Source organism: Rhinopithecus roxellana, chromosome 7 (assembly GCF_007565055.1).
Source record: "Rhinopithecus roxellana isolate Shanxi Qingling chromosome 7, ASM756505v1, whole genome shotgun sequence".
NCBI classification, from domain to species: domain Eukaryota; kingdom Metazoa; phylum Chordata; class Mammalia; order Primates; family Cercopithecidae; genus Rhinopithecus; species Rhinopithecus roxellana.
Genome location: NC_044555.1, coordinates 135,688,271 through 135,715,941, shown reverse-complemented (window position 1 = coordinate 135,715,941; position 27,671 = coordinate 135,688,271). Strand labels below are relative to the sequence as shown.

General features: G+C 45.4%; 1 protein-coding gene across 2 annotated transcripts; it reads left to right on the top strand.

Annotated features, from left to right (window-relative positions):
- The first annotated feature begins 113 nt into the window (after positions 1-113).
- Positions 114-27,039, top strand: IDS (iduronate 2-sulfatase). Of its 2 annotated transcripts, XM_010357684.2 has the most exons (9): positions 173-1,004; positions 1,727-1,863; positions 2,505-2,682; positions 4,965-5,053; positions 7,665-7,865; positions 9,460-9,630; positions 15,447-15,573; positions 18,702-18,875; positions 22,593-27,039. In XM_010357684.2, exons 1-9 carry the CDS (start codon positions 902-904, stop codon positions 23,063-23,065), a joined length of 1,653 nt encoding a protein of 550 aa, XP_010355986.2. In that variant the 5' UTR covers positions 173-901; the 3' UTR covers positions 23,066-27,039. The 2 variants fall into 2 exon arrangements, with proteins under 2 accessions (XP_010355987.2, XP_010355986.2); XM_010357685.2 differs by lacking the exon at positions 18,702-18,875 and having other exon boundaries at positions 114-1,004.
- Positions 27,040-27,671: the final 632 nt, after the last annotated feature.

Here is a 27,671-nt window from a genome sequence, read left to right as displayed (position 1 = left end):
ATTCCATCTCCCCACAATTGCTGCTCTCTCTGTTTGGCGCACCCTTCTTGCAGACCTCAATGCGGCTTGCTCCCTCACTTCCTTCAAAATTTTGTTCAAATGCCCCTTCACTAGTGAGGCCCTGCCTGGCCACCCCATAGAAAATAACAAGCATGCCCTGCACCCACGCTTTATTTTTCTCCACACCGGGTATGCCCACCGACTATCTATCTATCTATCTATCTATCTATCTATCTATCTATCTATCATCTATAGTTTTAAGCTCCACCAAGGCAGGGACATAGAGCCCCAGTACCAACAACAGCGCCTGGTATACATATTTGCGATACTTAAGAATTAGTTGAAGAAATGAATAGGAAAGGGAGTCCTTTTAGATGGAGGAAGGGACTTTCTCAAAAGGCCTCATGGAAGGAGAATGGCATTGAGGCTGGATTACAAGACTTATATCTTTTATAAAGATAACAAGGAGGGGCAGGGCTTCCAGGTGAAAGGCATAGCACAAGCAAAGGCAAAATAGACGGGTAACTGCTAGTTGTTAAGGGCAGTAGTTGACTCGCAATACCCCTAGCAGTTCTACATCTGGGGGCCTGCGGGCCGCTGGGTCTGCGAAGCTTGCAAAGCAGCTGGCCCGCCCCCGCTCTGCGCCTGTCTCTGGGCCACGCCTACTGCCGCAGGATGACGCGCACCTCTAGAACCCGCCCCCAAGGGGACGGACGCAGGGAAGAGTCGCACAGACGCGCTCCGGCTCTGGCCAGCGCCCGGGCCTGCGGGCCCGGGCGGCGGCTGTATTGCGCAGTCTTCATGGGTTCCCGACGAGGAGGCCTCTGTGGCTGCGGCGGCTGTTGCTAACTGCGCCACCTGCTGCAGCCTGTCACCGCCGCGCGGCCGCGTCGAATCCGAAATGCCGACGCCCGCGTCCGGCCGAGGCTTTCTCTGGCTCAGTCTGGTCCTGAGCTCCGTCTGCGTCGCCCTCGGATCCGAGACGCAGGCCAACTCGACCACAGGTGCCGCCCACGCTCTCCCTGCCGTCTCCTCTTCTCTCTCCTCTCCTTCCTCCTTTGTTTATATCCATTCTTTTTATTCTCCCTCCCTCCTACCATTCCTTCTTTCATCCATCCATCATTCGTTCCCTCCCTCCATTTTTCACTCCTTCCTACCCTCCCTTCATCCCTCCCTTCCCTCCTTCTATCTATTCATCCATCCTCCTCCTATCCCTCTGTGCTTCTCTTCCTCTTTTCCCCCATCTTTCCCATCTCTATGCGTCCATCTTCACCCTCCTTTCTTCCCTCCATTAGCCCATCCCTCCCTTTTACCTTCTATCTATTCGTATTTCTGTCTCTCTCCTCCCTTCCTTCTCTCCATTCTTTCTTCCCTTCAACTTTGCATCTTTTCCTCCTTATCTTCCTCCATCCAACCATCTGTCCTTTCCTCCATACATCATTCTCTTTTTTTCCTAAATTCATCTTTCCTTTCCACCGTCTTTCACTCACTATCTCTCTTCCTCACCCAGGTTTGAGGCCATTACCAAAGCCTAACCCTGCCACCCAGGACTCAGGCTTCCTCCTCGAGCCCCACTCCCACCCTTGCCGAGGCAGAGCCCCCTCCCTGGCTGGGCTGCTAAGGTGCAGGGTCCAGCCTTGGGCCTCTTAGTAACCTAGCACCTACCATGAGGGAGGGTTCAGTGTCAGTGCAGGTTACCTCACCAAAGCCCCTCTCTCCTGTGTAGATGCTCTGAACATTCTTCTCATCATCGTGGATGACCTGCGCCCCTCCCTGGGCTGTTATGGGGATAAGCTGGTGAGGTCCCCAAATATCGACCAACTGGCATCCCACAGCCTCCTCTTCCAGAATGCCTTTGCGCAGGTATGTCTGGGAACCTCTAGCTGTGGGTGTGTGCCTCCTCGGGCACTGAGGGCTGGGGGTGGGGAGCTTCAGCTATTGTCAGATGGCGCAGATTGTGCGGGACATCTTGTTAGAAGGAAGCAGTCTGGAAAATGGTAGTGGAGAAAATCTGGCTTTCCACTGATGGGAAAACTTGACCTTCAAGGGTGGCCTTCTCCTTGGGTGGAAGGTCTGCCCTGGACCTAACGTGCTCACGGCAGTACTGGCCAGCTTTCTCCCAGAACGGGGCCTTGCCTGCTGCTCAGAAGGAAGGGGTGCTGCAGAAGGGCACCCACAGGTCTGCAGACTGGGCCTCAGGTAAGAGCTAGTCAGGGTGGCTCTGCCCCCAGCAACACTGGCAGCTGTGTGTGCCTGGGGAGGCCATTGCGTAGGAGGAGATAAGCATCTGCTGATTTCAGGGGCTGATTGCTTCCCTTTCTCTCTCCGGGAAGCTGTCTGTTGCCTAGGTGACACCCAAATCCCAGTGTCTGGTTTGAGCTCTGCATGACTCAGCTACCAAGCTGTTTGCTAGGGGCCTCAGGAGGGCAGTTGCTTGGTTACCTAAGAGATAGCAGACATGTTTTGCTGTGACGATGTTTACCTCTGCTTCTGCTCCCTAACAGCAAGCAGTGTGCGCCCCGAGCCGCGTTTCTTTCCTCACTGGCAGGAGACCTGACACCACCCGCCTGTACGACTTCAACTCCTACTGGAGGGTGCACGCTGGAAACTTCTCCACCATCCCCCAGTACTTCAAGGAGAATGGCTATGTGACCATGTCGGTGGGAAAAGTCTTTCACCCTGGTACTGCTCCATGTCCAGAGTCTGGGTTCTCTTGGTTTGTGGTATCTGAATCCGGAAATCCCCTCCTGGGAATGGGGCTGTCTTTGCAGAGCGCTCTTCTGGCTGGGCGAGTGCCTCGCTATTCAGTGCTTCCTTTCTAAAAAACCAACTTGTCAACCCGGCTACATGTTCTCACCCAAAGTGAAAAAGGGTAGAAAGAGCTTTGCTTCCTTTCAGAAACCACTGAGGGTGTGCCGTTGGGTCCTCCAGCTCCTTGGTAGGGAGGACACAGGCTGGAGAGGTGGCAATGTTGGGTGGAGTCCAGCTCGGGGCCCCACCCTCTTCCTTGCAGGGTACCTGTCAGTAAATCTAGGGGTGGGGTAAGGACACCTGAGGGCCTCCCATGTGGCCAGCATTGCTGTTGCTGACTTATTGCCCAGTGAGGGGGCTGTGCTTAGGTGGGGGCTGCTACCCACTCTGGAAATTAAGTCAGAAAGATGAGTATAATCTGGTACCCAGGATCTATAGGGTGCCAGAGATGGACATTCCTTACCTCAAATGCTGCCTGATAAACTGGCTGTCTTTAATGCCAATATGGGGATAGTGAAAAGCAAACAAACTTTAAAACTTTTTATTTATAGAAGTAATGCGTGAGTATTTGAGAAAAATGGAGAAAAAAGTATTGGAAGACAAGAGCACCATAGGGACAATAATGCTTATCATTTGGGAATGACGACTTGAATGTTTTCAGTCTCTTTCCCTTTGCTCAGTGGTTACACTGGCAGGCTTGGCAGCCTTCTGCAGGAACCCAGCTGGTCAGGCTGATCAGCCCAGGTTGAGAGTAACATTCAGCTCTACTAAGTCAGGCCAGTTTCAGAGGTGAACCTGTCACGAATCATATTGCACCGCCAAAAGCCCAGTGTCAGGAGAACTTTCTGCAGTTTATTGTTCTCATTACCACACCCCTTGCCTGAATGCAGCTACAGGGAAGTGATGATTTTGGAGAGAGGAGGAAACACAGCAGAGGGTGGAGATTGTGCTTTGGGAGGGGAAGCCAGGCAAGGACTGAGTGATGTTGCTTGACTTCCTCCCTCCTGGTGATTCGATTTTGGCATCAGGCTCTAAGTGCCATGTCCTTCCCAGAGAATAAACCTTTTCCTGCAGCCCTTGTGGGAACACATTTTTCAGCTGAGTCTTTGTTCTCAAGACCGTTTTCTGTTAGCATTGGGCCTGCTTCAAGATGACAGTAGCCACCACTGAGTGCCAGGTATGTACCATTTACCAAGCTGGCCACTCCTTTAATCCTCCCAACAGCAAGCGAGGTGGGTTTTTATCATCATCATCATTTTCCAAGGAAGACATGGAGACTCATGGGAGTCAAGTAGCTTGCCAGAGGTTGCAGGGATGCTAAGAGGCAGCATCCGGATTTGGACCTATGGTTGTTGGCCTCCTGTGTGCTCTTTCCACAGTGCTTGCTGTGTTCATAGGTCCTCCACCCGCTGCCCTCTTTCTCTGCATTCCTGCCTCTTCTGATGCTCCCTATTGGAGTCCCACTGTGTGACTGCTGCTGATGCTTTCTCGCGAGGTTCTGCCTGTGATCCCCTCCACTCCTGGCTAACCACTATAGGCAGCACTTCCCTTCAGATCCCTCACAGGCCTTACTGGCTTCTAGAAGTCCTCCCTGCCAGTCCTCACCTGACTCACAATAACCTCTGTGCTTGGAGGATCCCCCACTTGGCACTTCGATGCTTTTGAAAGCTGGCAGTCCTTCCTTGGTTTCCAGTACTACTGTATTGTCTTCCCAAATAAACTATAAACTACTAAGCTTAAGGGTGGATTTCTGCTTCATGAATGAGCACTTGAACTTGGAGTTCTAAAACATGGTTTTGAGTCCTGGCTGCCTTATCTAATATGTGGTTAGCATCGAGTAAGGCACATACCTTCCCTGAGCCTCCCTCTCCTGCCCCCATCGACTCCCTGGCGGTGCTGATGCCTCTGCTGCCTCCTTCATAGGGTGAGAGATAGGTTTCAGCATGGGCTCTAAGGAGCTGACTGTTCTTGTCCTTGTGGGTCCCTTCCACAGAGCCTGTCGCAAATCATTAGGGCTTAGGGACCAGGAGGTCAGATGCCCAGTTCTCAAATAGAAACTAGAGAGTTTGGCTTTAGAGGGGACTTTTGTAGATGAGGAAACAGCCCCAAAGAAGGGAGGTTCCACTTGCCCTTTTGTTTACAGAGTTTTAGTTATGGGGAGTGGGGTGTTGAAAGACTCGTCATGTTTTAACAACTTTTTTTTTTTTTTCAAGGGATAACTTCTAACCATACCGATGATTCTCCATATAGCTGGTCTTTTCCACCTTATCATCCTTCCTCTGAGAAGTATGAAAACACTAAGGTAAGGCTGTGAAAGGGACATTTCTGAAAAGGAACCACTTTTTCCTTTGTCACATAAACTACTGGGTATACTGCATGTTCTGTGAAGCTGGTTATTTACCACAAAGTTGTGGGTTTCATTTGTGATAATGTCTTGACAGAAGTAAGTTCAGCATTAGGCCCGACAGGAGCAGTGGCTTCATTCTAGAAGCTGGTGGGTGCTACTTGTTCTAAAACCTTGGGCTCTTAACGTATCAGAATCATTGAATAGCTCCCCAATGCTCACTCTGGATGAGACTGAGAGTTGTAGGAGATGCTGAGACATGGGAGGGAGAAAAGAGGCTGAGCTCCAGGAGCCTTAGCCCAGAATGGGAGAAAGGCATGCCGTGTATCTGTCTCAGACCTAATGTGTATGTTCAGCAGCTGAGACATCTGATAGGAGTTTAAAATTTTTAGAGCATTATGAAAAAAAGTAACCTACAAAGAAAATCTTGGTTTAGAGGAAACCCAAATATATAAATGAAACTAAAACCCACATTTAAAGAAACTGAGAAAACCAACTGGGGAACTGAGAAATGAAATGTACCTCTGAGGTTTTAGTAAACATGTTGGGAAGGGTGAGGGTTTGGAGGTGAGTTGGAAGGTATTGTTCTAAATTCCTGACAGCTTTCCATTTCAGAATACAGTGAAAACTGTGAGCTCTGGCCTTTGGCTTATGGTTTGAATAGGGAAGATCCCATCTTAATTCCCTGAAGCCATCTTGCTCCTTTTTAGTGGCCTCAATTACGAAGGCCAGGTCCCTGCCCTAACTGCCCTCCTACCCATTTCTTCTCAAAGTGGCGGGTCTGACAATACTAAATCTCCCTCGAGTGCTGCAAATTGTGTATGTATAGATGATGAACAAGTGGTCTGAGGCGGGTGCTGGGCTGTCCTGCCCAAGGGTGGGGTGAGCAAGGCAGGGCTGTGAAAAGGCAGCAACACTCTTTGAGATGGAACAGCAGCTGACACAGCCCCTTGGTCTTTGTGATATACAAATCATGGTCAAAACTAACTTTGGTCTCATGGCCAACATGTCTACTTTGGGAAATAAAGCAGGAGGTTTCATTCTGTGCCTAGTGTAGCTGAAGATCTGGAAATTCCATGGACTGTCACCTTATCAAGTTGACTGGGACCCTGTCATTTACAAGCCTTAACCTGTCTTTGTAATTTGAAATGTTTTTTTCTTTTAAATTTTTACATTAAAATAGAGTTCATATACCATAAAACTCTTTTAAAGTATGTAATTTAATGGTTTTTAGTATACTCACAGAGTTGTGCAGCTACACCAAATTGATCTTAGACCATTTTTATCACTCTCAAAAGAAACCATGTACCCATTACCAGTTGTTCCTCATTTTGTCTCAGCACCCAGCCTGGGACAACAACTGAACTATTTTTGGTCTCCATGGATTTGCGTATTTTGTCCATTTGGTATAAATAGAGTCATACACTATGTAGCCATTTGTTTCTGGCTTCTTTCACTTAGAGTAATGTTTTTGAGATTCAACCACATAACAGCATAAATTGGTACTTCATTCCTCTTTTTTTTTTTTTTGAGACGGAGTTTCACGCTTGTCACCCAGGCTGGAATGCAATGGTGCTATCTCAGCTCACTGCAATCTCCACCTCCCAGGTTCAAGCGATGATTCTCCTGCCTCAGCCTTCCGAGAGCTGGGATTACAGGTGCCCGCCATGACACCCAGCTAATGTTTGTATTTTTAGTAGAGATGGGGTTTCACCATGTTGGCCAGGCTGGTCTCGAACTCCTGACCTCAGGCAATCCACTCACCTCCTAAAGTGCTGGGATTAGAGGTGTGAGCCACTGCACCCAGCCTTTCATTCCTTTTTATGGCCACATAATTGTCTGTTGTACCACATTTTGTTTATCAATTCATCACTTGATGGATATTTGGTTGTTTCTACTTTTGACTATTAGAAATAGTGCTGCCTTTGACATTTTTATACAAGTGTTCTTATGGGCATATATTTTTAATTTTCTTCAGTATAATAACTATGTTTAACTGTTTGAGGAATTACCAGACTGGTTTTCAAAGTGACTGCACTATTTTACATTCCCACCAGTAATGTGAGAGGGTTCTAATTTTTCTGCATCCTCGTCAACACTTGTTATTTTCCATCTTAAAAAATTATAACCACCCTATTGGGTGTGAAGTGGTTTTGATTTGCATTTCTTTAATGACTAATGATGTTAACCACATTTCCATGTTCAGTTGGCCATTTGTATATCATCTTTGGAGAAATGTCTATCCAAATCCTTTGCCCATTTTTAATTGGCATTTTTTTATTGTTGAATTAGAGATGGATTTTTTTTAATAGTCTACTGGGGTTTCTTTTAATTAGTTATGATATGGAGAAAGAGTATTAGTAGCAAGAAACTAAGTGCTAGTGGATTTCTGGCCCCTGCCTGGAAAACAAGAAACACTTTTCTGTTTTAATTCTACTTCTGATGTCTCTGTTCAGTCTGAATAACACATGAAGAGCTGATTATGTGAACATTAAATCTGTGTGTGTAGCCTTCATGGCTTTCATTTCTTGCACTTAAAAAGCTGATGTTATATATTTTGTTTTGAAAGACATGTCGAGGGCCAGACGGAGAACTCCATGCCAACCTGCTTTGCCCTGTGGATGTGGTGGATGTGCCCGAGGGCACCTTGCCTGACAAACAGAGCACTGAGCAAGCCGTACAGTTGTTGGAAAAGATGAAAACGTCAGCCAGTCCTTTCTTCCTGGCCGTTGGGTATCATAAGCCACACATCCCCTTCAGATACCCCAAGGTGAAGAGCTGGTTGAAGGCTGATCCAGCACAGCCACCACAGCTGTGTTGTTTGTTGAGGGAGGGATTTGCACAGGGAAGGTGGCCACATCCTGCCATCCCCAGGCATCATGGATGCCTGATGGGCACTAGTGTCCTCAGTGGAGTGAAGATGGGATTTAGAGGCCAAGGCCAGGAACATGTAAGAGTCTTGTAAGAAATGCTTGGCTTTCCACTTCCCTCCACTGGAGGATTTAATTTCCTTTCCTTGAACTTACCAAGCACCTGTTGGGTTGGATGGCGAGATCACCACAGAGAAGTGAATCAGAGCTGACTGCCAAGGCCTGTAATAAGGGATGGCCCTTGCAGAACAGCCCCAGGGAATGTGAAGCCCTCTTTAAAAACTGCCTGTTCCCCCTGAGCCTGTCAGGTTAGATCGTGTAAACACAAAGCACTGCATTGCTTCTTGGAACCTCAAATCCTGTACTTGCTTGTATGTCACTTAGAGCATGTAGTCTTTTCTGTTTTAGAATCCTTTTCCATTTTTCCCTATCATGTTTTATGAGGGCCTGAGTATCCCATCCTTTTGACTTTGCAGAGAATGCCCCTCACGTGTAATGAGAGTAGAGACCAGCGGTATGCTCTTTGATGCTGCAGGTATCTTGCTTTGATTGGCCCAGGGGACCTTGCCTTCTTGGTAGGAGCTGTCAGCCCCCTTGATAGAAGAAGAAGGCTGTGAGGTTCACCTCTCCTGCCTCTTTGCAGACAACAGTTAACAAAGCTGACCTGGCTGTGATTCTTTGAAAGGCCTGCTTATAAGTCTAGCCCTTGGCTGGCATCTGGGAACTTTGATTTCGAAAGTGTTCCCACTACTCCCAGAATTGACTTACTATGCTTAAACTGTTTAGACAAACATTGTGGTTGATGATGAACCCCTGGTTTTTTTTTTTTTTTTTTTTCTGGGAGTCTGGCATTTTGGTATGTTTCAGACAGACAATGCCTACCTGACCAGCCCCAAATAAAAACTGGATAATGAGGCTTTAATGAGCTTGCCTAGTTAGCAGCATTTCACATGTATTATCACACAACTCATTGTTGGGAGAAGTAAGTGTATCCTATGTGACTTCCCTGGAAGAGGACTTGAAGCTTGTGCCTAGTTTCCTCTAGACTTTGCCTCATGTGCCTTTTTTCTTTGCTGTGTTTCACTGTAATAAATCATAGCTGTGAGTGAGACTAAATGCTGAATCCTATGAGTTCCCCTAGTGAATTACTGAACCTGAGGGTGATATTGGGAACCCAACACCTCACGACACTTTCTAGCCCGGCAGGAGGTGGGGACAGGAACAGAAGGGCATCCGTTTGTATGAAGGAAGAGAGCTGTTGCTGCTCAGTTTGTAGGAAACAGAAGTCGTATGGTTTCATTGCCATTGGCATCTCATGAGAGTAACTTAAGGCTGGACTTCCAGGTCAGGGACAAGCACATGGGAAATGCTAGTGAGCCACCATGTAAATTCATCACAGGCTTAGAGAAAAGGCAGCATAGATACTAATAGAGCCACAACCTTGTGCTTTTGCTAAAAGAGTGACAACTTTGTGGCTTTGTGTTTTTCCCCAAGGAATTTCAGAAGTTGTATCCTTTGGAGAACATCACCTTGGCCCCCGATTCCGAGGTCCCTGATGGCCTACCCCCTGTGGCGTACAACCCCTGGATGGACATCAGGCAACGGGAAGATGTCCAAGCCTTAAACATCAGTGTGCCATATGGCCCAATTCCTGTGGACTTTCAGGTATCAAGGACATAGTTGGGGGATGTATTGGACACTGATGACATAGTGTCATAGGTGAAACCACTCTTCTCAGTAGACACAACTCCATCTATGATGTCTTATTAAGAGCTTTCTTTGTGTTAGTTATCGGGCAAAGAGCTGCGGTGGAGGTGTCCTATAGGTATTTAGGACACAGGCAGTGTTGCGTGGATCAGGACTCTCCCAACCAGTGTCTTACCTTCTAAAGAAGGGAATATCCAGAGAGTTGGTGACTTGTTGCGTGTGGACACGGGTGGGGAAGCAGCCTGGGTGACCATTCCTAACCAAGGGGGATACTGTTTAATTTAGGTGATAGCTCATTAATTGTAGAGTGATGAGCAACTCCCGAGCAGCCCAGAATGCTTGGTTTGCTGGTACTTGCAGGTTCCCTTTGTGGGAAAAGCCCACCCTGGCTAGCTGTCACTCTCAGGGGGTGGCTTGGTGAGCAGGACCTTGGTGCAGAGGGAATTGGGACACCATCATGGCCAGTGCCATCCAGTTGTGATGTCTGGCATTCCTTTGCTATGATTTAGGGGCAGAGCAACCACACAATTAGAATCCTCACACTGACTCATCAATCACCCTTTCTCCCTGGAGAGCAGAATACACATTGACTAATGCTCTTTCTGGAATATTCCACACAGAACCCTGCCCTTCTCTTACCACATGAATGCTGTGGCAGGCAAGCTATAGTGAATGGAAGATGGCAGTGTTTTCAAAGTATGCATCCTGGACTACCTGCCTTAGAATTTCTGGGAGGGCTTGTTGGGAATGCAAAGTCTTGGCCCACTCAGATTTACACAGTTGGAAGCTGGAGGTGGAACCTGACCTGACAACCGACATTTCCTTTAAAAAAAAAAAAAAAGCACACCAGGTGATTCTGATTCATCAGAAGTTTGAGAGCCTCCGCTGTAGTATATTGTTTAAAACAAACACAATAAAACCATCGCATACAGATACCCTTTGCTATCCAAACTTACTTGGCCCCTGAGATTGCACAAGAGTTTGCATGGTGAGAGGTGTTCATTCCTCAAATCCATGATTCTGGTTTCACTGAGAGTTTGGAAAGCAATGCATCCATCTGTTTTTTTTCTAATTTTGTGTTTCTGGGCTACTGATGATGAAGTGGCTTGAACTGGCCCTGAGGCTGCACCTGGATGCTTTATTAGTGACGGTCACTTAAAATGACCCTTCAAAATGGACTGTGTGCCAGGAAGGGTGCTGATTCATGTATGGTATTGCCTTTAGTCCTCATGGAGACTTAGTGAGGTACCTGCTCTCTGTTGTCTAGGTGAGGAAACTCAAGGCATGAGAGGTGTGCTGACTTGTCTGACAGCACAAAATTAGTGCTAGGTGGAGCCGATTCATCCCCAGGGACTGTAACTCCAAAGCCCCATGGTTGGATCTGTTGGTTCCCAGCAGTGTGGGTTCGAATTCATGTTCTACCCCATACCAGCTGCCTAACCTCTGTCAAGTCATGTTACCTCCCTGAGCCTCCCTGAGTTTTCTTCTCTATAAAATTGAAACAAGGTAGGTAAAGTTTTTCCATAATAACACCTACTTTAGAGATTTTCAGCAAGAATCAAAGAGAGCATGTAGAAGTATCTAGGACCATTTTGGCTGCACGGAGTGGTCTCCTTCAAGTTCTGTTAGTCCCCTCCTTAGACACAGTGGACAGCATGACTCAGAGGGCCTCCCTGATGCATGCACGTGCTGGTCCCAGCCCTGTATTCCGCTTGAACTCAGGCCTGTTCACTGTCCTCTTGCAGCTTTGGATGTCCGCATCCACGCCCATCTCACTGCACTCTTGAGACTCTCAGCTCTGGGCTCTCTTCAGCTCCAGCCCTCTAACTCAGCTCCACATGAGCCAGTGACCTCAGGGGCCACACTCAGGAGTTTGTTGCCTGCTGCTTCTGAGTCACCACACTGACCACAACCTCTTCTCCTAGCACCTCCCTTGCTCCACCTCACGGGGATCACCAGAATATGCATTTCTATCTCCCCCTTGTGTCCAGGGCCTGTTGGCTTTGTTGCTTTCCTAAATAGCTAAGGCCTGGTGGTAGGTGACTACTGTTCTTCCCAGCCACTTAGCTCACCATACTTGTCCATTTATCCTTGCCCCTCCTGCAATACCCTTATTGTCAGACAGTCCAACCACACCCTGTGCTCTCCAGTCCAAGTCCTGAAAGCTGCTGGAGAAAATCCATGCCCCCACGAAGCAAGAGGCCCTCAGATACCCGGCCTCCAGCTCCAGCAGCCCAGGCAAGTTCTCTGCTCAGCTCACCTCACTTGTCCTCTGCAGCTGCTCTGTTTGTATGACCTCTTCCCTACTCCCCTTCACTGCTCCCCTCCAGGCCTTTGCCACCCCTGTGCCCCATTTCTCAGTGGACAGCACCTTTCCTCTTGTAGAAATGGAGGCTGGTGGATAGGCAGAGGTAGGGGATCGGATGGGGTGGATGTGGGTACGCATTCTGGCTGTGCCCCTTATCAACTGTGTGACTCTGGGCAAGTTAATTAACCCTTCTGAGTCTTGGAGTCTTTAATGTGCCATTCAGAGGATCAGATGCCACCTAGTGTGTACTTGTTGAATGGGCTCTATTAATAATCTCCGTCACTGAGATCTGGAATTTTGTGTTTGCATGTTCTGGGCTCGAGGCCTCTTCCCTCGACTCCCCACCACTGTGCCTGCTTCCCACGTCTGCAAGCAAAAAGAGCAAGGTCTTCCTTCTCACCCACCTTCCCTGCAGCCTCTCCATCCACTCTCATCCCTCTCAGCTGCAAAAGTGCCAGCCCCCTTGCCCCTGCCTGTTTCTGCTTTCCACTCCCTCACCTGAACTCCAAGGCAGAACAACTGCACACTGGGCTGTTCTGGCTATGTCTGTGGCCTCATTGTCCGTTTGTTCTTCTCCGTCCTCTACGCAGGCTTCCACCTCCCCAACCCACTAAACTTTCACCTCAGCACTGACCTTCGTGGCCAATAAAATCCATCTGTGTGGGTCCTGACCTTCCTTGAGCTCCGTGTCACTTCCCCACTGTTGGCCAGCTCCACCCCTTCTGGAACTCCTTCCTCCTCCTCCTCCTCTTGCGCCGCCTGCCCCCACATGCCAGCGAATTATGCCACCAGCTGAATGTGAAACCTGGAGTCACCCTGGGGTTCCTCAACACCTCCTCCTGCTCTGCTCCCTGCCCCCAAGTCTACTTGATGCCCCTAAATTCCTCTCACATCCACATGGTCCTCTGGATCCTTCATCACATTGTTCTGGACCACTTTAGTGGTCCTTGCTTTGTTTTGTTCATTCAGCAAGTGTGGTGAGCACCTCTTATGTACCCAGCAGTGGCCTAGTACCATTTTGTCTAAAGCCTCTGGAATCTGTGTCTGTGTCCTGTTGCAACATGACTCTTAATAACTTGCAGCCCAGATCATGTCAATTTCTCGCCTTGAAAGACCTCAGTGACTCCATTGGCCTAGAACTTGGAGTCTCCACTCCCTAGATAGACCCACCAGGTCCACATTATCTGGCCCAGACCTAACTTTCCAGTCACCCCTCTGCCCTCCCATTTGATTCTCCAGTCACATGAGCCTTTCATTGGCCCCACACACAACCTACTCTGTCACAACTCCATACTGTTCTGTGTCCTGCAGCCCCTGCTTGGAGCATCCGAGCCCCATTTGTCTGACTGCAGGCGCTTCTTGTCACATTCTAACTCCTCTGTGAAGCCTTCCCGGAATCTTCCAGGCAGATTTGAGGGCTTATTACCCTGTGTCACCCCTGGGCCTCTGTGGGGGATCGGTCAGCGTGGTGGGAAAAACTATAGGGAAAGGACACAAACCTTCTGAAAGGTCAGAAGGTTCTGCAGAGCCCCAGGGGAGAATAGCTGAAGGCAGCTATTCTATAACCCTGAGGCAGAGTGCAAGGTGTAGGTACAAGGGAGTGTGGGGGAATTTATCTTAAACAGGCTTGTTTACTTATGTTGACCAGGAGCTGACCTTTGATCATCTGTGCATGTGAGTTTCCCTGGAAGGGGAACAATAAATGTTAATTACCTACAGGTTGGGGCCAGGTTTTTGGCATTGTGCCTGCACTGAGTAAAAGCAAGCAGCTCCAGCTTCTTGGGGCTGCTCTCTTGCCACTAGAGCTAGGCAGTCACCTAGCTGCTCTTACACTGCATACCTGTGTCTGAGTACTCATTTCATCCATAGGCCAGGGTCTGCAGGACAGACCCGGCAGGCCTCACTGATAATTAAACATTTTCTTGTCTCAATGATGTGTCCTCACTGGATGGGGTGGTTCATCAAGGTTGAGGACCTTGTCTGCTTATTGCCTTACATCCAGGGGCTAGCATAGGAAGGAGGGAATACTTTTGTATAGGACACAGCCATCCTGACAGGTGTCTTTCTTCCCCAGGAGGACCAAAGTTCCACACGTTTCAGGCTGAATACTTCATCTACCAGAAAGTATAAGTAGGCCAGGGTTCAACATAATCCCGCTAGAAGGTTGGATGTATATCTTTTCTCTTGACCGCAAGTGAGAACGGGTGAATCTTATGATTGTCCTCACCCTGGCAGTGATAAGAAGAAGCTGGTGGGTCCAGCTGATAAGTCAGGGACTGGTCTGAGAAATCATGGCTTTCTTCTCACCCCTCTTCGGGGTGGAGGATTAATCTTTGTTCTTAGCATTTGTGAACCAGGCTGGGGATGAGAGCCCAGGAGGGGCCAGTGGCTCATTTACTTCAGGGCATGATCTGGCTGTTCCCAAAGTCCCTCTTGGGTTCAGGGACTATGAAGGACGTGCTGCTCTCTGGTCTCTCCCTCACTCTTCTGCCTGCTGACAGTTTGTTAGAAATGAGCTCCATGTAACGGCCATGGTCCATGAAAATATGCAGTTGTAATCTGCTGTTGGGTTAGAAAGTGATCAGAGGGAAAGGCTCAGTCAGGGTTGTTGTTATGTGTTAAGTTATGATTTTTTTTCCCTGAAAAGAGCTGTTGAAGTCCTAACCCCCCAGTACTGCAGAATGTAACCATATTTGGAAATAGGTTTATTGCAGATGTAATTAGTTAAGATCAGATCATATTGGAGTAAGGTGGGCTCCTGATCCAATAGGATTGGTGTCCTTTAAGAAGAGGGGAGAGAGATAGACGGGAAGAACACATGAAGGTGGAGACACAGTGATGCAGCTGCAAACTGAGGGATGCCAGGGACTGACAGCCACCATCAGCAGCTAGGGAGAGGCAAGATTCTTCTACTTAGAGCCTTCAGGGAGAGAATGGCCCTTCCAACACCTTGATCTTGGAATTCTAGCCTCCAGAGCTAGGAGACAATACATATCTGTTGTTTTAAGCCACCCAGTTTGTGATATTTTGTTATGGCAGCCACAGGAAATTAACAGAACTGAGTTGTATCTTTGTGTCGTTTATCAGAGCATGTGTGGGCCTGTGTTTCAAGGGACTGTAGGATCAGTTTCTGTGTACATGTTCATCTCTTGGAACCCATCAGAATATGTGAGGGAGACAGAAAGGAGCAGTAGGTGACACATTCATCCACTGTGATCTGTGCTCTAAAGTGAAATCTGATTTGCTTAGAAATGTATCTTATTTGTAGACCTACAGATTTTGCTGTGACTCTGGGTGAAGCGATGCAGACGGTAGGAAAAGCAGTATTACATTTTGGCTGAGTAAATCATTAAGGGCATCAACTAAGGGGTTGGGATTGGGAGAGATGCTCAGGCAAGCATTATCTCTGTATGCCATGGCAATTTAAATTGCAGTCACTCTCATTATTATGTTTTTTAATTTGCAGCGGAAAATCCGCCAGAGCTACTTCGCCTCTGTGTCATATTTGGATACACAGGTTGGCCACCTCTTGAGTGCTTTGGACGATCTTCAGCTGGCCAACAGCACCATTGTTGCATTTACCTCGGATCATGGTAAGCATTCTGAAATTCCCTGGTGAGTCAAAACATCTGAACTTTCCTGTGAAACATGCTTTGCAAAATTGCCATTGACATAAACATGGGTTTGTTCTCTTTTGTGAACCAGTGGTGCCTTGAGTCTGGGATCCTGGGGTATTTTTATGATCAACTTGTTAGTCCTGAGACCTCTGTCTTAGATGCTTAGGGTCTTGTAGCAACTTTTTTTTTTTCTTGGTGAATGCAGCAGGAACCCTCCATTTGTGTGGCAGAGCTCTTGTAACCCCCATTTTTAACCTGGAGGGTTGGAGGTCTTTTAGTTTGGGTGGAGAGGGTCCAGAACAATCCTGGCAGAGCCCAGCAAGCTCTTCAGGCCTGGCTCCAGCCCTCCCACCCCATCCCCGCTGTCTTCTCTGCCGAGAGCCTAGGCTTTTCAAGTCTTTATCTCCTTTAAGGCTGGTTCCTACTTTTCCAAAAATGAAACTATCTTTTTAAAAGCATGTTTTAAATTCGTCAACATTCCAAGAGCAGGGAATAAAACAGCAGCTCCCCCCATTTCCCACTCCCCCACTCCCCCATCTCCGAATTGTTTTGAAGCAAATCCTAGATGGTTCTGTTTTCTGATCACTATCTCTGAAAAATATTGCCTCTTTTGAAGTATAACCATAATACTGATATACTTAGAAAAAGGAAAATAATTCATATCATCAAATATGAAATAGGATAATAGTAAATCATAACCTGTGCTTATCATAAAGAGAAAAAAGGATACAGAGCATATAAGTCAGGGCCAGAACATCCTGCCCTTTTCTCCCACCTGCTCAGGGCTAACAGGTGCCAATGGATTAGGGATCCAGCCATCAGTTGTGCACGTATGCACAAAGGGATATACATGTGTATGTTTGTAACATGTATGTCACAAGATGTGATTGCTTGTTCTGTGTGTACTGTTAATGTTCCCTGGTTTTGTACACTTAACAATATCATAGACAATCTCTGGGTCATTTCTCAGAAGCCTGATTTTTCCCTTAGAAAGGTCTGTAATATTATATATGGAGGTGCCATAATTTTTCACATATTCCTGATGATCTGCCATCTGCTTCTGACCCCTCAGTGCCCAGTTTCCTTTTCTCCATGAACACACTCTTTGTTGTGAGGCAGCTGCTGTAGATTACAAATAGCCCATCTAAGAGTACCCTCCTGGGACATCCTCCATCAGAACCACCTGGGAGCTAGTAAAACATGCTGGTTTCTGCAACTGGTCTCAGGAACTTGCAGGTCTGGGCATGGGAAAGTGCACTTTAACAGGTGTCCCTGAGCTCATCATTCCCTGGGCCTCCCTGTGTTGCCACGTCCTCATCTTGGGCCTCTGGAGCAGGAGCCAGAAACCTCCTGAGCTGCCTGTCAAGGTCACTGGGCTCTTGTTCCTCCTGATCTCGAGATGGATCCTTGGGGCCCACACAGGCATGCATTCTCCTTAGCCAGACTTCCCTGTATTCACTCCTGGCTGCAGCAGCACAGGCTGAGGCCCGGCACCAGACGTTCAATGAGATCTTGCAGTCAGGCAGTCCACAGTTATTTCTATAGCATGTGCCATGTGTCAGACCCTGTGCCAGGCCTGGGGGCCACCTCTGCCTGGTGCAGGGCAGCTCACAAAAGCTGGCAGAGGCCGAAGGCTGCGTGCCAGTATTCAGAATGCCACAGAGCACCTGACTGCCGTACCTTCAGAGCCTCCACGGGCACCCCAGTCAGAGTTCTGGGGATGGATTCCTGAGGTCCCACTGCCGGGGTCCCTCACTTTGCCATCCTGCAGGCTTCTCCATCCTCAACCTTTTAGATTCCCGCCACACTGAATCTAAAAGGGACAACGTGATCTCCAAGCTGGTGGCCTAGGAGCCTGCCGATAACCTACACATTCATCAGCCCTCCTGGGTCAAGGCTGCCTCGTCCTTCCCAAGAGAGTGGAGAGGTTGAGCAGTGGAGCTACTCCTTGGCCCACAGGGCTGACTGACTGGGGCAGGAGTCAAGGGGAACTCCCTCTCTTTCTGTGCTCCACCAAGCTATCTGAAAGTCCCCACCATGCTCCCCAGTACTGACAGCCAGAGGGAGGAAGGGCTCACCAGAATCATTGGGCAACTCTGATGGGCATCAAGTCTGCTTTGATTATAGATGAGTGGGTAAGAGGCTCCTCTCAACTTGGGGTCTTCTTAGGAGAGCAGTGTCAATGCAGAACAGGTTTCAGCCCTGTTCTGGAGACCACAGGTCCTGGAAGGCTGGGACACCATTTGCAGCCCCAGCAACATCTATTAGACAGAGCCAGCAAGGTCTCATGCTGTGTGGTGTATTTCAGCACTTTCTCAAATTTACCCAGGGCAGCTTTTGGTGTGTTTGGTTATTTTTATAACACTACTCACTATACAATTTCTGTCATGCCTGTTTTTTGTATCAAAAAGGGTGCTGTAACTTAAAAAGACTGGGCATGTCCAACTTGGAATATTTAAACCATCTTTTGCAAGGGATGTTTTAAATAGGCATGAAGGGTTGTGTTGTTTTTAATCAGGTTTAAGGATCTGGAATCAAAGGTTTTGGTTTACTCCATCTATGGTATATCTTAAAATCTGAGCAAGATGTCCTTGCCTTTTTTGAATTTGTTGATTGTGCTGCAGTTCCACAGCTCGAATTTAGGTGGCACACACCCAAAACTGAAAACCTGAGCTTGGAGGAAATGAGTCAAAAGATAGGTAGGTACAGGACAGGGCAGTGGTGACACTACAGCTTTCAGGGTTCCCACTCTGTCAAGAAGGAGCGTGTCTTAGCAGGGGACGAATGCATGTGTGGGAACTACCACAGAGCCCTACGTTAGGTATATGTTGCTAGTAGTTTGTTAAGATATTTGAGTTTGGAAATTTCATTATTTTTTCTTTTTTAAAGGTTTCCTCATGAGGACAAATAACTGATTTTGAGTACAGCAGCATTCAGTTGAAATCACCCTTTCTGTGGTAATTCCAAGTGAATATTTTTCTTCTAGGTGATGAGTTTCTACTTTCTCTGGTTTTTACAACAGGAAATGAAATGGTATCTAAACTAAACAAGCTGTGGTATGATGATTATTCATTTTCTGTCATTCTGTGCTTTTTATGAACTAGGGTGGGCTCTAGGTGAACATGGAGAATGGGCCAAATACAGCAATTTTGATGTTGCTACCCATGTTCCCCTGATGTTCTATGTTCCTGGAAGGACGGCTTCACTTCCGGAGGCAGGCGAGAAGCTTTTCCCTTACCTTGACCCTTTTGATTCAGCCTCAGAGTTGATGGAACCAGGTATAAAATATGCTGAAATGATATTGCTTGACAGTAAGATCACCTTTAGTTTATATGTGAACCACTTTATTGAATCATAGGCTTTGGAGGTTACACAGACCCTGCTTCCTGCCTTGTGTTGGAATTTCTTCTCAACGTTTTGTGGTCAGCACATGCTTCCTGAGCATCTCCCATACTCTGGGCAGGGAAAGAGTGACAGAACCAGAACTGACAAGTATGGTCCCTGTCCACAAGGAGCCTTGTGGGGTGGTGATGGACAAAGGAACAGGTGTATCCCCAAGATGAGGAGGGCTGTGGTACAGTCTACAAGAGCCTGCTCCAGAGCTTAGAGGAAGGGGCTGCCCCCGTAACAGATGAGTAGAATCCTTTCCCTCAATGCACCCTTTTGGTAGGGACTCAGCCTTCTTTATGGGGGGTACATTTTCCATTTTGACAGCTCATCAATCTAGTGAACCACTAGATCTGTAAAATCTACCAGGTGATTCTACTCTGTCCTCCCCAGCAGTGAAGGGCAAGTTTACTTTGACTTCCATGTACCAGTCCTTCAAAACTTTGAAAACAGCAGTGATGCCTCCCACCCTATCCCTCCACCAATACCTTCTCTTCTCTAGGCTGAAATCCCCAGTCCTTCAACCATTCGTCACAAGGTAGTGTTTAGACCTGTGGTTGTCCTGGTCTCTGTCTTCCAAAATGTTTCAGTTTGAGAAGGCACTTCCAGAATACCATTTGGACCAGATACCCCTCCTGGATGTGTGGGCAACCTGTGTGGGTTCTTGTGAGTTCTATCCTGACTCGATCTGCCCAGTGCATTTCAGAGACAGGTTGTATACTGTCTCTGAAATGGCGTAAGATGTTCGCTGTTTTTGGAGTACCTCTTCTATGAACTATGCTAAACCAGATTGCCCCCTTTCTGGACTTAAGCATTTAATCCATCCTTAACATCTAAATCTTGTATTGTATGTTGATTCCTGTTTAAATTTGTCTGGTTCTGGACCATCATTCTGGCTTTTCTGGATCTTTCCGAGTTTGCTTTATACTACTCAATTTTATTTTTTGCACATTTGATTTTTGTGCACTGCATGCCCTGTCTTCTTTCATGCCATTGATAGAAAGGTTAAAGAGTTTCAAGGCATGATTTTAGCCCTTTGTTTGCTGGGAAAGGTCTTCTGATTGGTTGAGAATCTTTTCTGAAACTTTTGTTGGGAAGTGTTCAGCAATTTAGAAATGGATGTAACTGCACTGCCTTTCAGTTTATTTCCAAATTTTATCTCTAGTTGTGTCTTTTCCCTGAACTTCGGGCTTTTGTTTCCAACAGTCTTTCCCACTTAGCCAGCCTAACATATCCAAAGCTGGACTTCACATCTTTCGTCTTCAGCTTTTCCTTCAACACTCTTCTTGTCCTCAAGAAATGAAAATAGTCACTCATGCCAAAAAATCATGGAATAATCTCAACCCCTGTTTTTCTCTTACTCCATATGCAATATTCAGTCTATGAGCAAGCCTGTCACACTCCATTCAGACTCTGTGTACCACTTCCCACCACTTCCCCTGCCACTGCCTTGGACTAAACTGCTGCTATCTTGTGCTGAAGTACTGCAACAGCTTGCTAAATGGTCTCCTTGCTTGTGCCCTGGATCCCTTGGAGGTTTTCCTCCTCAGAGCAGCCACAGTGATCTCACTAAAACCCAAGTCAAGTCATGTCACAACCCGGCACAGGAGGCTCTTATGTACCCTTCTTGATCTGAGTAAAAGTCACCACAGTGGCCTTACATGTTCTGGCCCCATTATCTCCCTGACCTCATCTTTTTATAAGTATCCAGGCGAGTTGTCCTATACAGTGTCCCACAGCCTGGATTTGTCTGATTGTTTCCACATGACTACATTCAGGGTAACATTCTTGACATGTGTGCTACATGGGCTATTGTATTCTCCCATTGTGTCACATTTGGGGGTGGGGGGTGCACTTCATGGCCAATGTTACTAGTATTGTAAGTTTGATCACTCGGTTGAAGAGCTAGGCATCAGCCAGATCTTGCCATTGTAAAGGTATGCTTTTCGATTTTCTTTACTTGTTTTCTTTTTATTTTACTTACAAATCAAGTGTCTAGAAAATGAAATCAAGTATGATAAAGCACTATCTTAAAGATCCAGAAGGGCCAGAATGATAGTGCAAATCCAAGATCAATTTTAACAGGAATCAATATAAAGTACAATATTTAGACTTTAAATATGGGTGAACCACAATGAAATACTACTTCATACCCACTAGGATGGCTATTAATAAAAAACAACAAGAACAAAAAGCTGTGAAAGGTCGGGTGTGGTGACTCACGCCTGTAATCCCAGCACTTTGGGAGGCCAAGGTGGGTGGATCACGAGGTCAGGAGATCAAGACCATCCTGGCCAACAAGGTGAAACCCGATCTCTACTAAAAATACAAAAATGAGCTGGGCATGGTGGCATGTGCCTGTAATTCCAGCTACTCGGGAGGCTGAGGCAGGAGAATCGCTTGAACCTAGGAGGTGGAGGTTGCAGTGAGCCAAGATTGCGCCACTGAACTCCATCCTGGAGACAGAGCTAGAATCCGTCTAAACAAGCAAACAAACAAAAAAATGAAACAAGTATTAAGACTGTTAGTGATTATATGGAGAAATTGGAACACTTATGCATTGCTGGTAAGAATGTAAAATGGTACAGCCACTGTGGAAAATAATTTGGTGGATCCTCAGAGTTAAACATAGAATTACTCTATGGCCCAGAAGTTCCACTCCTAGGTATATATCCACAGAGCTGAAAACAGGTATTCAATCAAAGGTTGTACATTAATGTTCATAGCAGCACTATTCACAGCAACCAGAAAGTGGAAGCAACTGAGATGTCTGTTAACAGAAGAATAGACAAAATGTGGTCTGTCCATACAATGGAATATTATTCAGCCTTAAAAAGGAAGGAAACTGACACATGCTACATCATGGATGAACCTTGAGGACATTATGCTAAGTGAAATAAGCCAGTCACAAAAGGACAAATACTGTATGATCCCACTCCTTTGAGGTATCTAGAGTAGTCCAGTTCATAGACATAGAAAGTAGAATGGTGGTTTCCAGTTGCTGGGTGAAGACGGAGAAAGGGGAGTTGTTATTTAATGGGGACAGAATTTCAGTTGTGTAAATTAAGAGGAGTTCTGGAGATGGATGGTGGTAATGATGGCACAACAGTGTAAATGTACTTAATTCCACTGAACTGTACACTAAAAAGTTGTTACGATGGTAAATGTTATGGTGTGTGTATTTGACCATAATAAAATGAAAATATAACTCTAATGCAGACATCCAGAAGGGGGTAATGTGTGGGGTGATGCTGTGGGACTCAGAATATCCCGTTCCTCAACAGACTTTTTTACCTAGTGGTTTTAGCCTTAATTGATGCTCCTTGTCTGAGTCAGTTATTACATTGGTGGTTCCAAAATTCAGGTTGTTTTAAAAAGTGCCAACAGGCTGGTGGGACTCTAATTTTGTGTCCTGCTATTTGATTGGATGAGTAATTAATGCAGGGCGAGGTACTGAGGTGGTGTTTCTAAACGTCTGTTGTTAAAGATAAATGTTGTAAATTAAAAAAAGAAAACATGGAGCCCAGACAGGTTCCTTTACTGATCCTGCCTGGCCATGTCAGGCTTTTATAATGTAACCCATTCTGCTCTGTTGCTTCCTGTTTCAGGCAGGCAATCCATGGACCTTGTGGAACTTGTGTCTCTTTTTCCCACGCTGGCTGGACTTGCAGGACTGCAGGTTCCACCTCGCTGCCCCGTTCCTTCATTTCACGTTGAGCTGTGCAGAGAAGGCAAGAACCTTCTGAAGCATTTTCGATTCCGTGACTTGGAAGAGGATCCATACCTCCCTGGTAATCCCCGTGAACTGATTGCCTATAGCCAGTATCCTCGGCCTGCAGATTTCCCTCAGTGGAATTCTGATAAGCCGAGTTTAAAAGATATAAAGATCATGGGCTATTCCATACGCACCATAGACTATAGGTATACTGTGTGGGTTGGCTTCAATCCTGATGAATTTCTGGCTAACTTTTCTGACATCCATGCAGGGGAACTGTATTTTGTGGATTCTGACCCATTTCAGGATCATAATATGTATAATGATTCCCAAGGTGGAGATCTTTTCCAGTTGTTGATGCCTTGAGTTTTGCCAACCGTGGATGGCAAATGTAATGTGCTCCCTTCCAGCTGGTGAGAGGAGGAGTTAGAGCTGGTTGTTTTGTGATTATCCATAATATTGGAAGCAGCCTGAGGGCTAGTTAATCCAAACATACATCAACAATTTGGCCTGAGAATATGTAAGAGCCAACCCTTTTCGTTTAGTCTTTATTAATTTATAATTGGTAATTAGACCAGTTTTAAAAACATTTCCCTCTTTCTAAAACAGTTACAGCTTGTTTACTGAATAAATACAAAGCAAAGAAACACAAATTATGTCATACCTTCGGATACGAAGACCATACATAATAACCAAACATAACATTATACACAAAGAATACTTTCATTATTTGTGGAATTTAGCGCATTTCAAAAAGTAACCATATATCAAACTAGGCACCACACTAAATTCCTGATTATTTTGTTTATAATTTAATAATGTATCTTATGTAGCCCTATATATTCAAAATATTATGTTAACATGTAGTCCATGTTTCTTTTTCAAATCTAAAGTTAAAAAAAAAATACCAGAAGCTGGTGTCTTAAAGTCTATCTTTTATTTTTGTTTCTAAGACCATGGGATTTCAAAATCTCAAGATAAAATATGTATGAAGTAATTAATGTAGACTTTTTACATCAAATAATAAATAATGCTCAATAAACTAGAGATATGAGGTGTGTAGGAAATTTGGTTAAACTTTTTTCAGATACTTTCTGGCCCAAATAATAATTTGTTAACAAATAATATGACCCTTGAACTCAATGGCCATCTATTAAAAGACTGTTGTTCACACTGGAAAACATTTAAAGATGTAACTATATCCATGGATGGATTGAATCACTCAAAATATATTAGTATCCTTCTTTAGGGACGGTTGGTTGCAGACATGTGTTTATTCAGGAGGCACAAAATATTCCATTTTAATTGCTTATTGAAACATTAAATTCTAAATTATTTTGAGGACTGTGAAGACTTCATTAATGTAACATTAGGTCATTGTCAAGCTCCCAGAATGTGGTTCTGTATTCTTTAAATATGAAAGTATCCAGAAAGGCCAGTGGTAGTAAAAAGCTTAGTGTATATAATCTCAAAAGGGATGGAATATTTACAACTCATATTTATAACATGTTGAATCTTATCAGTTATCAGTAGTCATCAGAAGTGTCAGCAGCTTTCTAAATAATTATTAAATATCTAATGTCCTATAGTGAAGGAGTAATTTTTAGTAATTTTCTCTTTACAAAGTCTCCAGTGTTTCAAGGTAAATGTTTGTGAAACAAAATACAGCAAAGTACGTTAAGTTACTGCAGTGTATTAATTGTTACCAAAAATGACAAGATATTATATTAAAATCAGTAAATTTTAGACAGATTTTCAAAATTAATTATCCTACAATAGAGGTATATATGGTAGCATGGTGATCTTTTAAGCAGTTAAGTTAACTGACTGTTCTGGCAACAACGATTTCTCTGTGACTGAAGGGCCCTGTTCATCTCCTGATCCTGAAGCTCGTCTCTCTTTTGAGCCTCGGCTTTCTTTGGTCGATGGTTTCCCTCAGCTTTTTCTTCCCTGTTCTTCATCCTCGTTGTTGCCGTCATCATGTTCACTGTGACTTTTACAATACAGCCTGTAAATTCCTTATGACATAGTTCAGTGCATTTGGCTTTATCGCCTACTCCACAGTTCTTTACCTTGACTTGGCTTAGAGAAACCATATCTTTGTTGCTTCATATAACCTTTCCCCAACCCCACTAAGCTGGACATGACTTATTAGTGGTCCTCCAGTCACTTTATTTGTAGAAATCTCTTATTTCACTTGAGCAGGGGTTCTTTCATATGGTTTAGCTGACAGCAGAACTAGTGATTCTAGACATTTTGAATGACCCTCATTCAGTGGCTCACAAACACGAGGGAACATCAGAACTACCTGAGGGGCTTGTTAAAACCCAGTGCGTTAGAGGCCGGGCATGGTGGCTCACGCCTGTAATCCCAGCACTTTGGGAGGCCGAGACGGGTGGATCACTTGAGGTCAGGAGTTCAAGACCAGCCTGGCCAACATGGTGAAACCCCGTCTCTACTAAAAATACAAAAGTTAGCCAGGTGTGGTGGCACATACCTGTAATCCCAGCTTCTCAGGAGGCCAAGGCATGAGAATCGCTTGAACTGGGAGACGGAGGTTGCAGTGAACGAAGATCATGCCACTGTACTCCAGCCTCGGTGACATAGCGAGACTGTGATTTTCTTTGGAGACTCCTAGATTTTCTGTGGATTTGAACTGAGTTTGTTGGATGTTGGCAGGTTCCTCTTATGAGCTGTTTCTTTGCCCTGCATTTAACCCACAAATACTTATCTGGAGATGAGCAAAGTATGTTTGGTAGTGAGGTGACAAATACAATCAGCCCCTTCTTCCCCACTCCCATTGCCATCTTCTCAGTCCTTCTCCCTTTCTTTCCAAGTAGTTTACCCACCCCTCCTCTCTCCTCCCCTGTCCCTAAAATAATCCATGTGTCTTCCTAAAATCTCTCTTTGATCCTGTCCTTTGATAACACCGTCAGTGCCTACTACTGGGTCTAGACAGACCTCTGTTGAGCAGTCAGAGTCTTCCCTGACTCCACAATGCCCCTTTCCTTGGCTGACCAGTATGACTACTGGTCCCCACCTTTCCCTTGCCTATCCTTACCTCCCTCCTACTAGGTTGTCCCCTCCCTCTCTTCACCCATTCATTCATGACCATTTTTCACTACCAAGCTCCCCCCTCTCCTGAAGGAGGCTGAGGTTTTTGTGACTCTCTAGACTCTATTGTGGGATGGAATGAACATTGCTAAAGAATCTTGTGTTCGCTTTACTTTAAAAAGGTATTTTTTCCTAATTAGAAAATTGATGTGTCAGTTAGGGAAAAATTAGAAATATAGCACAAATACATGAGTATTTTACTGCAAAATCGCCAGATAATATCTTGTCTTTTTTGGGGGTGTGAATTTTTTGCATTGTTGTGGTCATATTGTGTTCTTTATCATGCAATTTATGTTCTTTTTTTACTAAGTATTATGTGTGGTTATTACAGATTTTCACAAAGATACTTTATATTGCTGGTAATATATTTTATTGCGTAGTCTTATAATTTACTTAACCTTCTTTCAATTGTTAGAAATTTAGGTTATTTCCAGATTTTCAGTATTGTAAATAATGCTGTGATGACCAATTTTGTGAATAAAATGTTTTTATGTATTTCAGATTATTCCCTTAGGATAGTCTGTCAGTGCCAAGTTGTCAAAAATATCTCTATTTTGCTTCTCTTCCTGCTCTCTTGCTGCCTTAGGGGGTGGTAAACTGAAACATAAAGTAAACATGCATACAAATAAAAAACATAAAAATAAGCAGCTTGATGGTAACAGGTGAAAGTGGTAACCTGTTTTAACTTTGAATTCTGGCCGGGCGCGGTGGCTCACGCCTGTAATCCCAGCACTTTGGGAGGCCGAGGCGGGTGGATCATGAGGTCAGGAGTTCAAGACCAGCCTGGCCAAGATGGTGAAATCCCGTCTCTACTAAAAATACAAAAATTAGCCGGGTGTGGTAGCGGGCACCTGTAGTCCCAGCTACTCAGGAGGTTGAGACAGGAGAATGGCATGAACCCAGGAGGCGGGGCTTGTAGTGAGCCAAGATTGCACCACTACACTCCAGCCTGGATGACGGAGCGAGACTCAAACAAACAAACAAAAAGCTTAAAATTCTTCGCTTGTTAGTGACCTTGATCATGGTTCTCTTTGTGTGGTAGTTGGGCATTTGTATTTCCACTTGTGTTAATTTGCCTTTAAATTTTGGTTATGGGTTTCACCTTTTAAAGTAATCAAACATATTTATCTTTTCCTGTGTGACAGTTTTTTTCTGTGTCTTTTCCTGTTAAACACACAGACCCCTCCCCAAACTGGAGATTGAATAAATATTCATTTTCCTTTGCATTGTTTGTGATTTGGTTTTATGCTTACTGTTTCTCTCCACCCCATTATCAGAGTAATATATGCTCATTGCATAAAATCTGGAATATGTGAAGACTGGCGATGAAAAGAAGCCCACCATTTGAGACATAGCCACTGCTGACATTTGTATATTTCCCTTCACTCTTTTACCTGCCTAAGGACATATATGCAGATGTGGACATATTTAGCTTTACATAGCTGCAGTCTACCACGTATAATCTATATCTTGTTTTTTTGGTCTAACAAAAAGTGTGGTTTTTTATGTCATTGACAGTTCTTGGTTAGCAACTGTAATGGCTGCACAGCACTGCTTCATTATTACTATTTTTTGTACTGAAATGTAGGTACCACTTTCTGCTTATCCATTCATCCACCAATGGCCACTTGGGTCGTTTCTGCCTTTTGGCTATTGCAATAATGTTGCTGTCAACAAGGATGTACAAGTATCTGTTCGAGTCCCTGTTCTTAATTGTTTTGGGTATACACCCAACCTACATTAATCTTTAATCACTTAAAATGTTGGGCTTTGTGCTGGGAGGTAACCAAGGTAACTCTGGAGCAGCCTCACCCTGGCTACAGAGGGAAACTGACTCTTCCGTCTCTGCCCAATCTTT

What these genes read in the sequence shown, in the direction of transcription:
- IDS (XM_010357684.2), top strand. Translation starts at nt 902, where the DNA reads ATGCCGACGCCCGCGTCCGGCCGAGGCTTTCTCTGGCTCAGTCTGGTC. An exon ending in AGAAGTATGAAAACACTAAG is followed by an intron (nt 5,054 to 7,664) that starts GTAAGGCTGTGA and finishes TTGTTTTGAAAG; the next exon opens with ACATGTCGAGGGCCAGACGG. An exon ending in TGCATTTACCTCGGATCATG is followed by an intron (nt 15,574 to 18,701) that starts GTAAGCATTCTG and finishes TTTATGAACTAG; the next exon opens with GGTGGGCTCTAGGTGAACAT.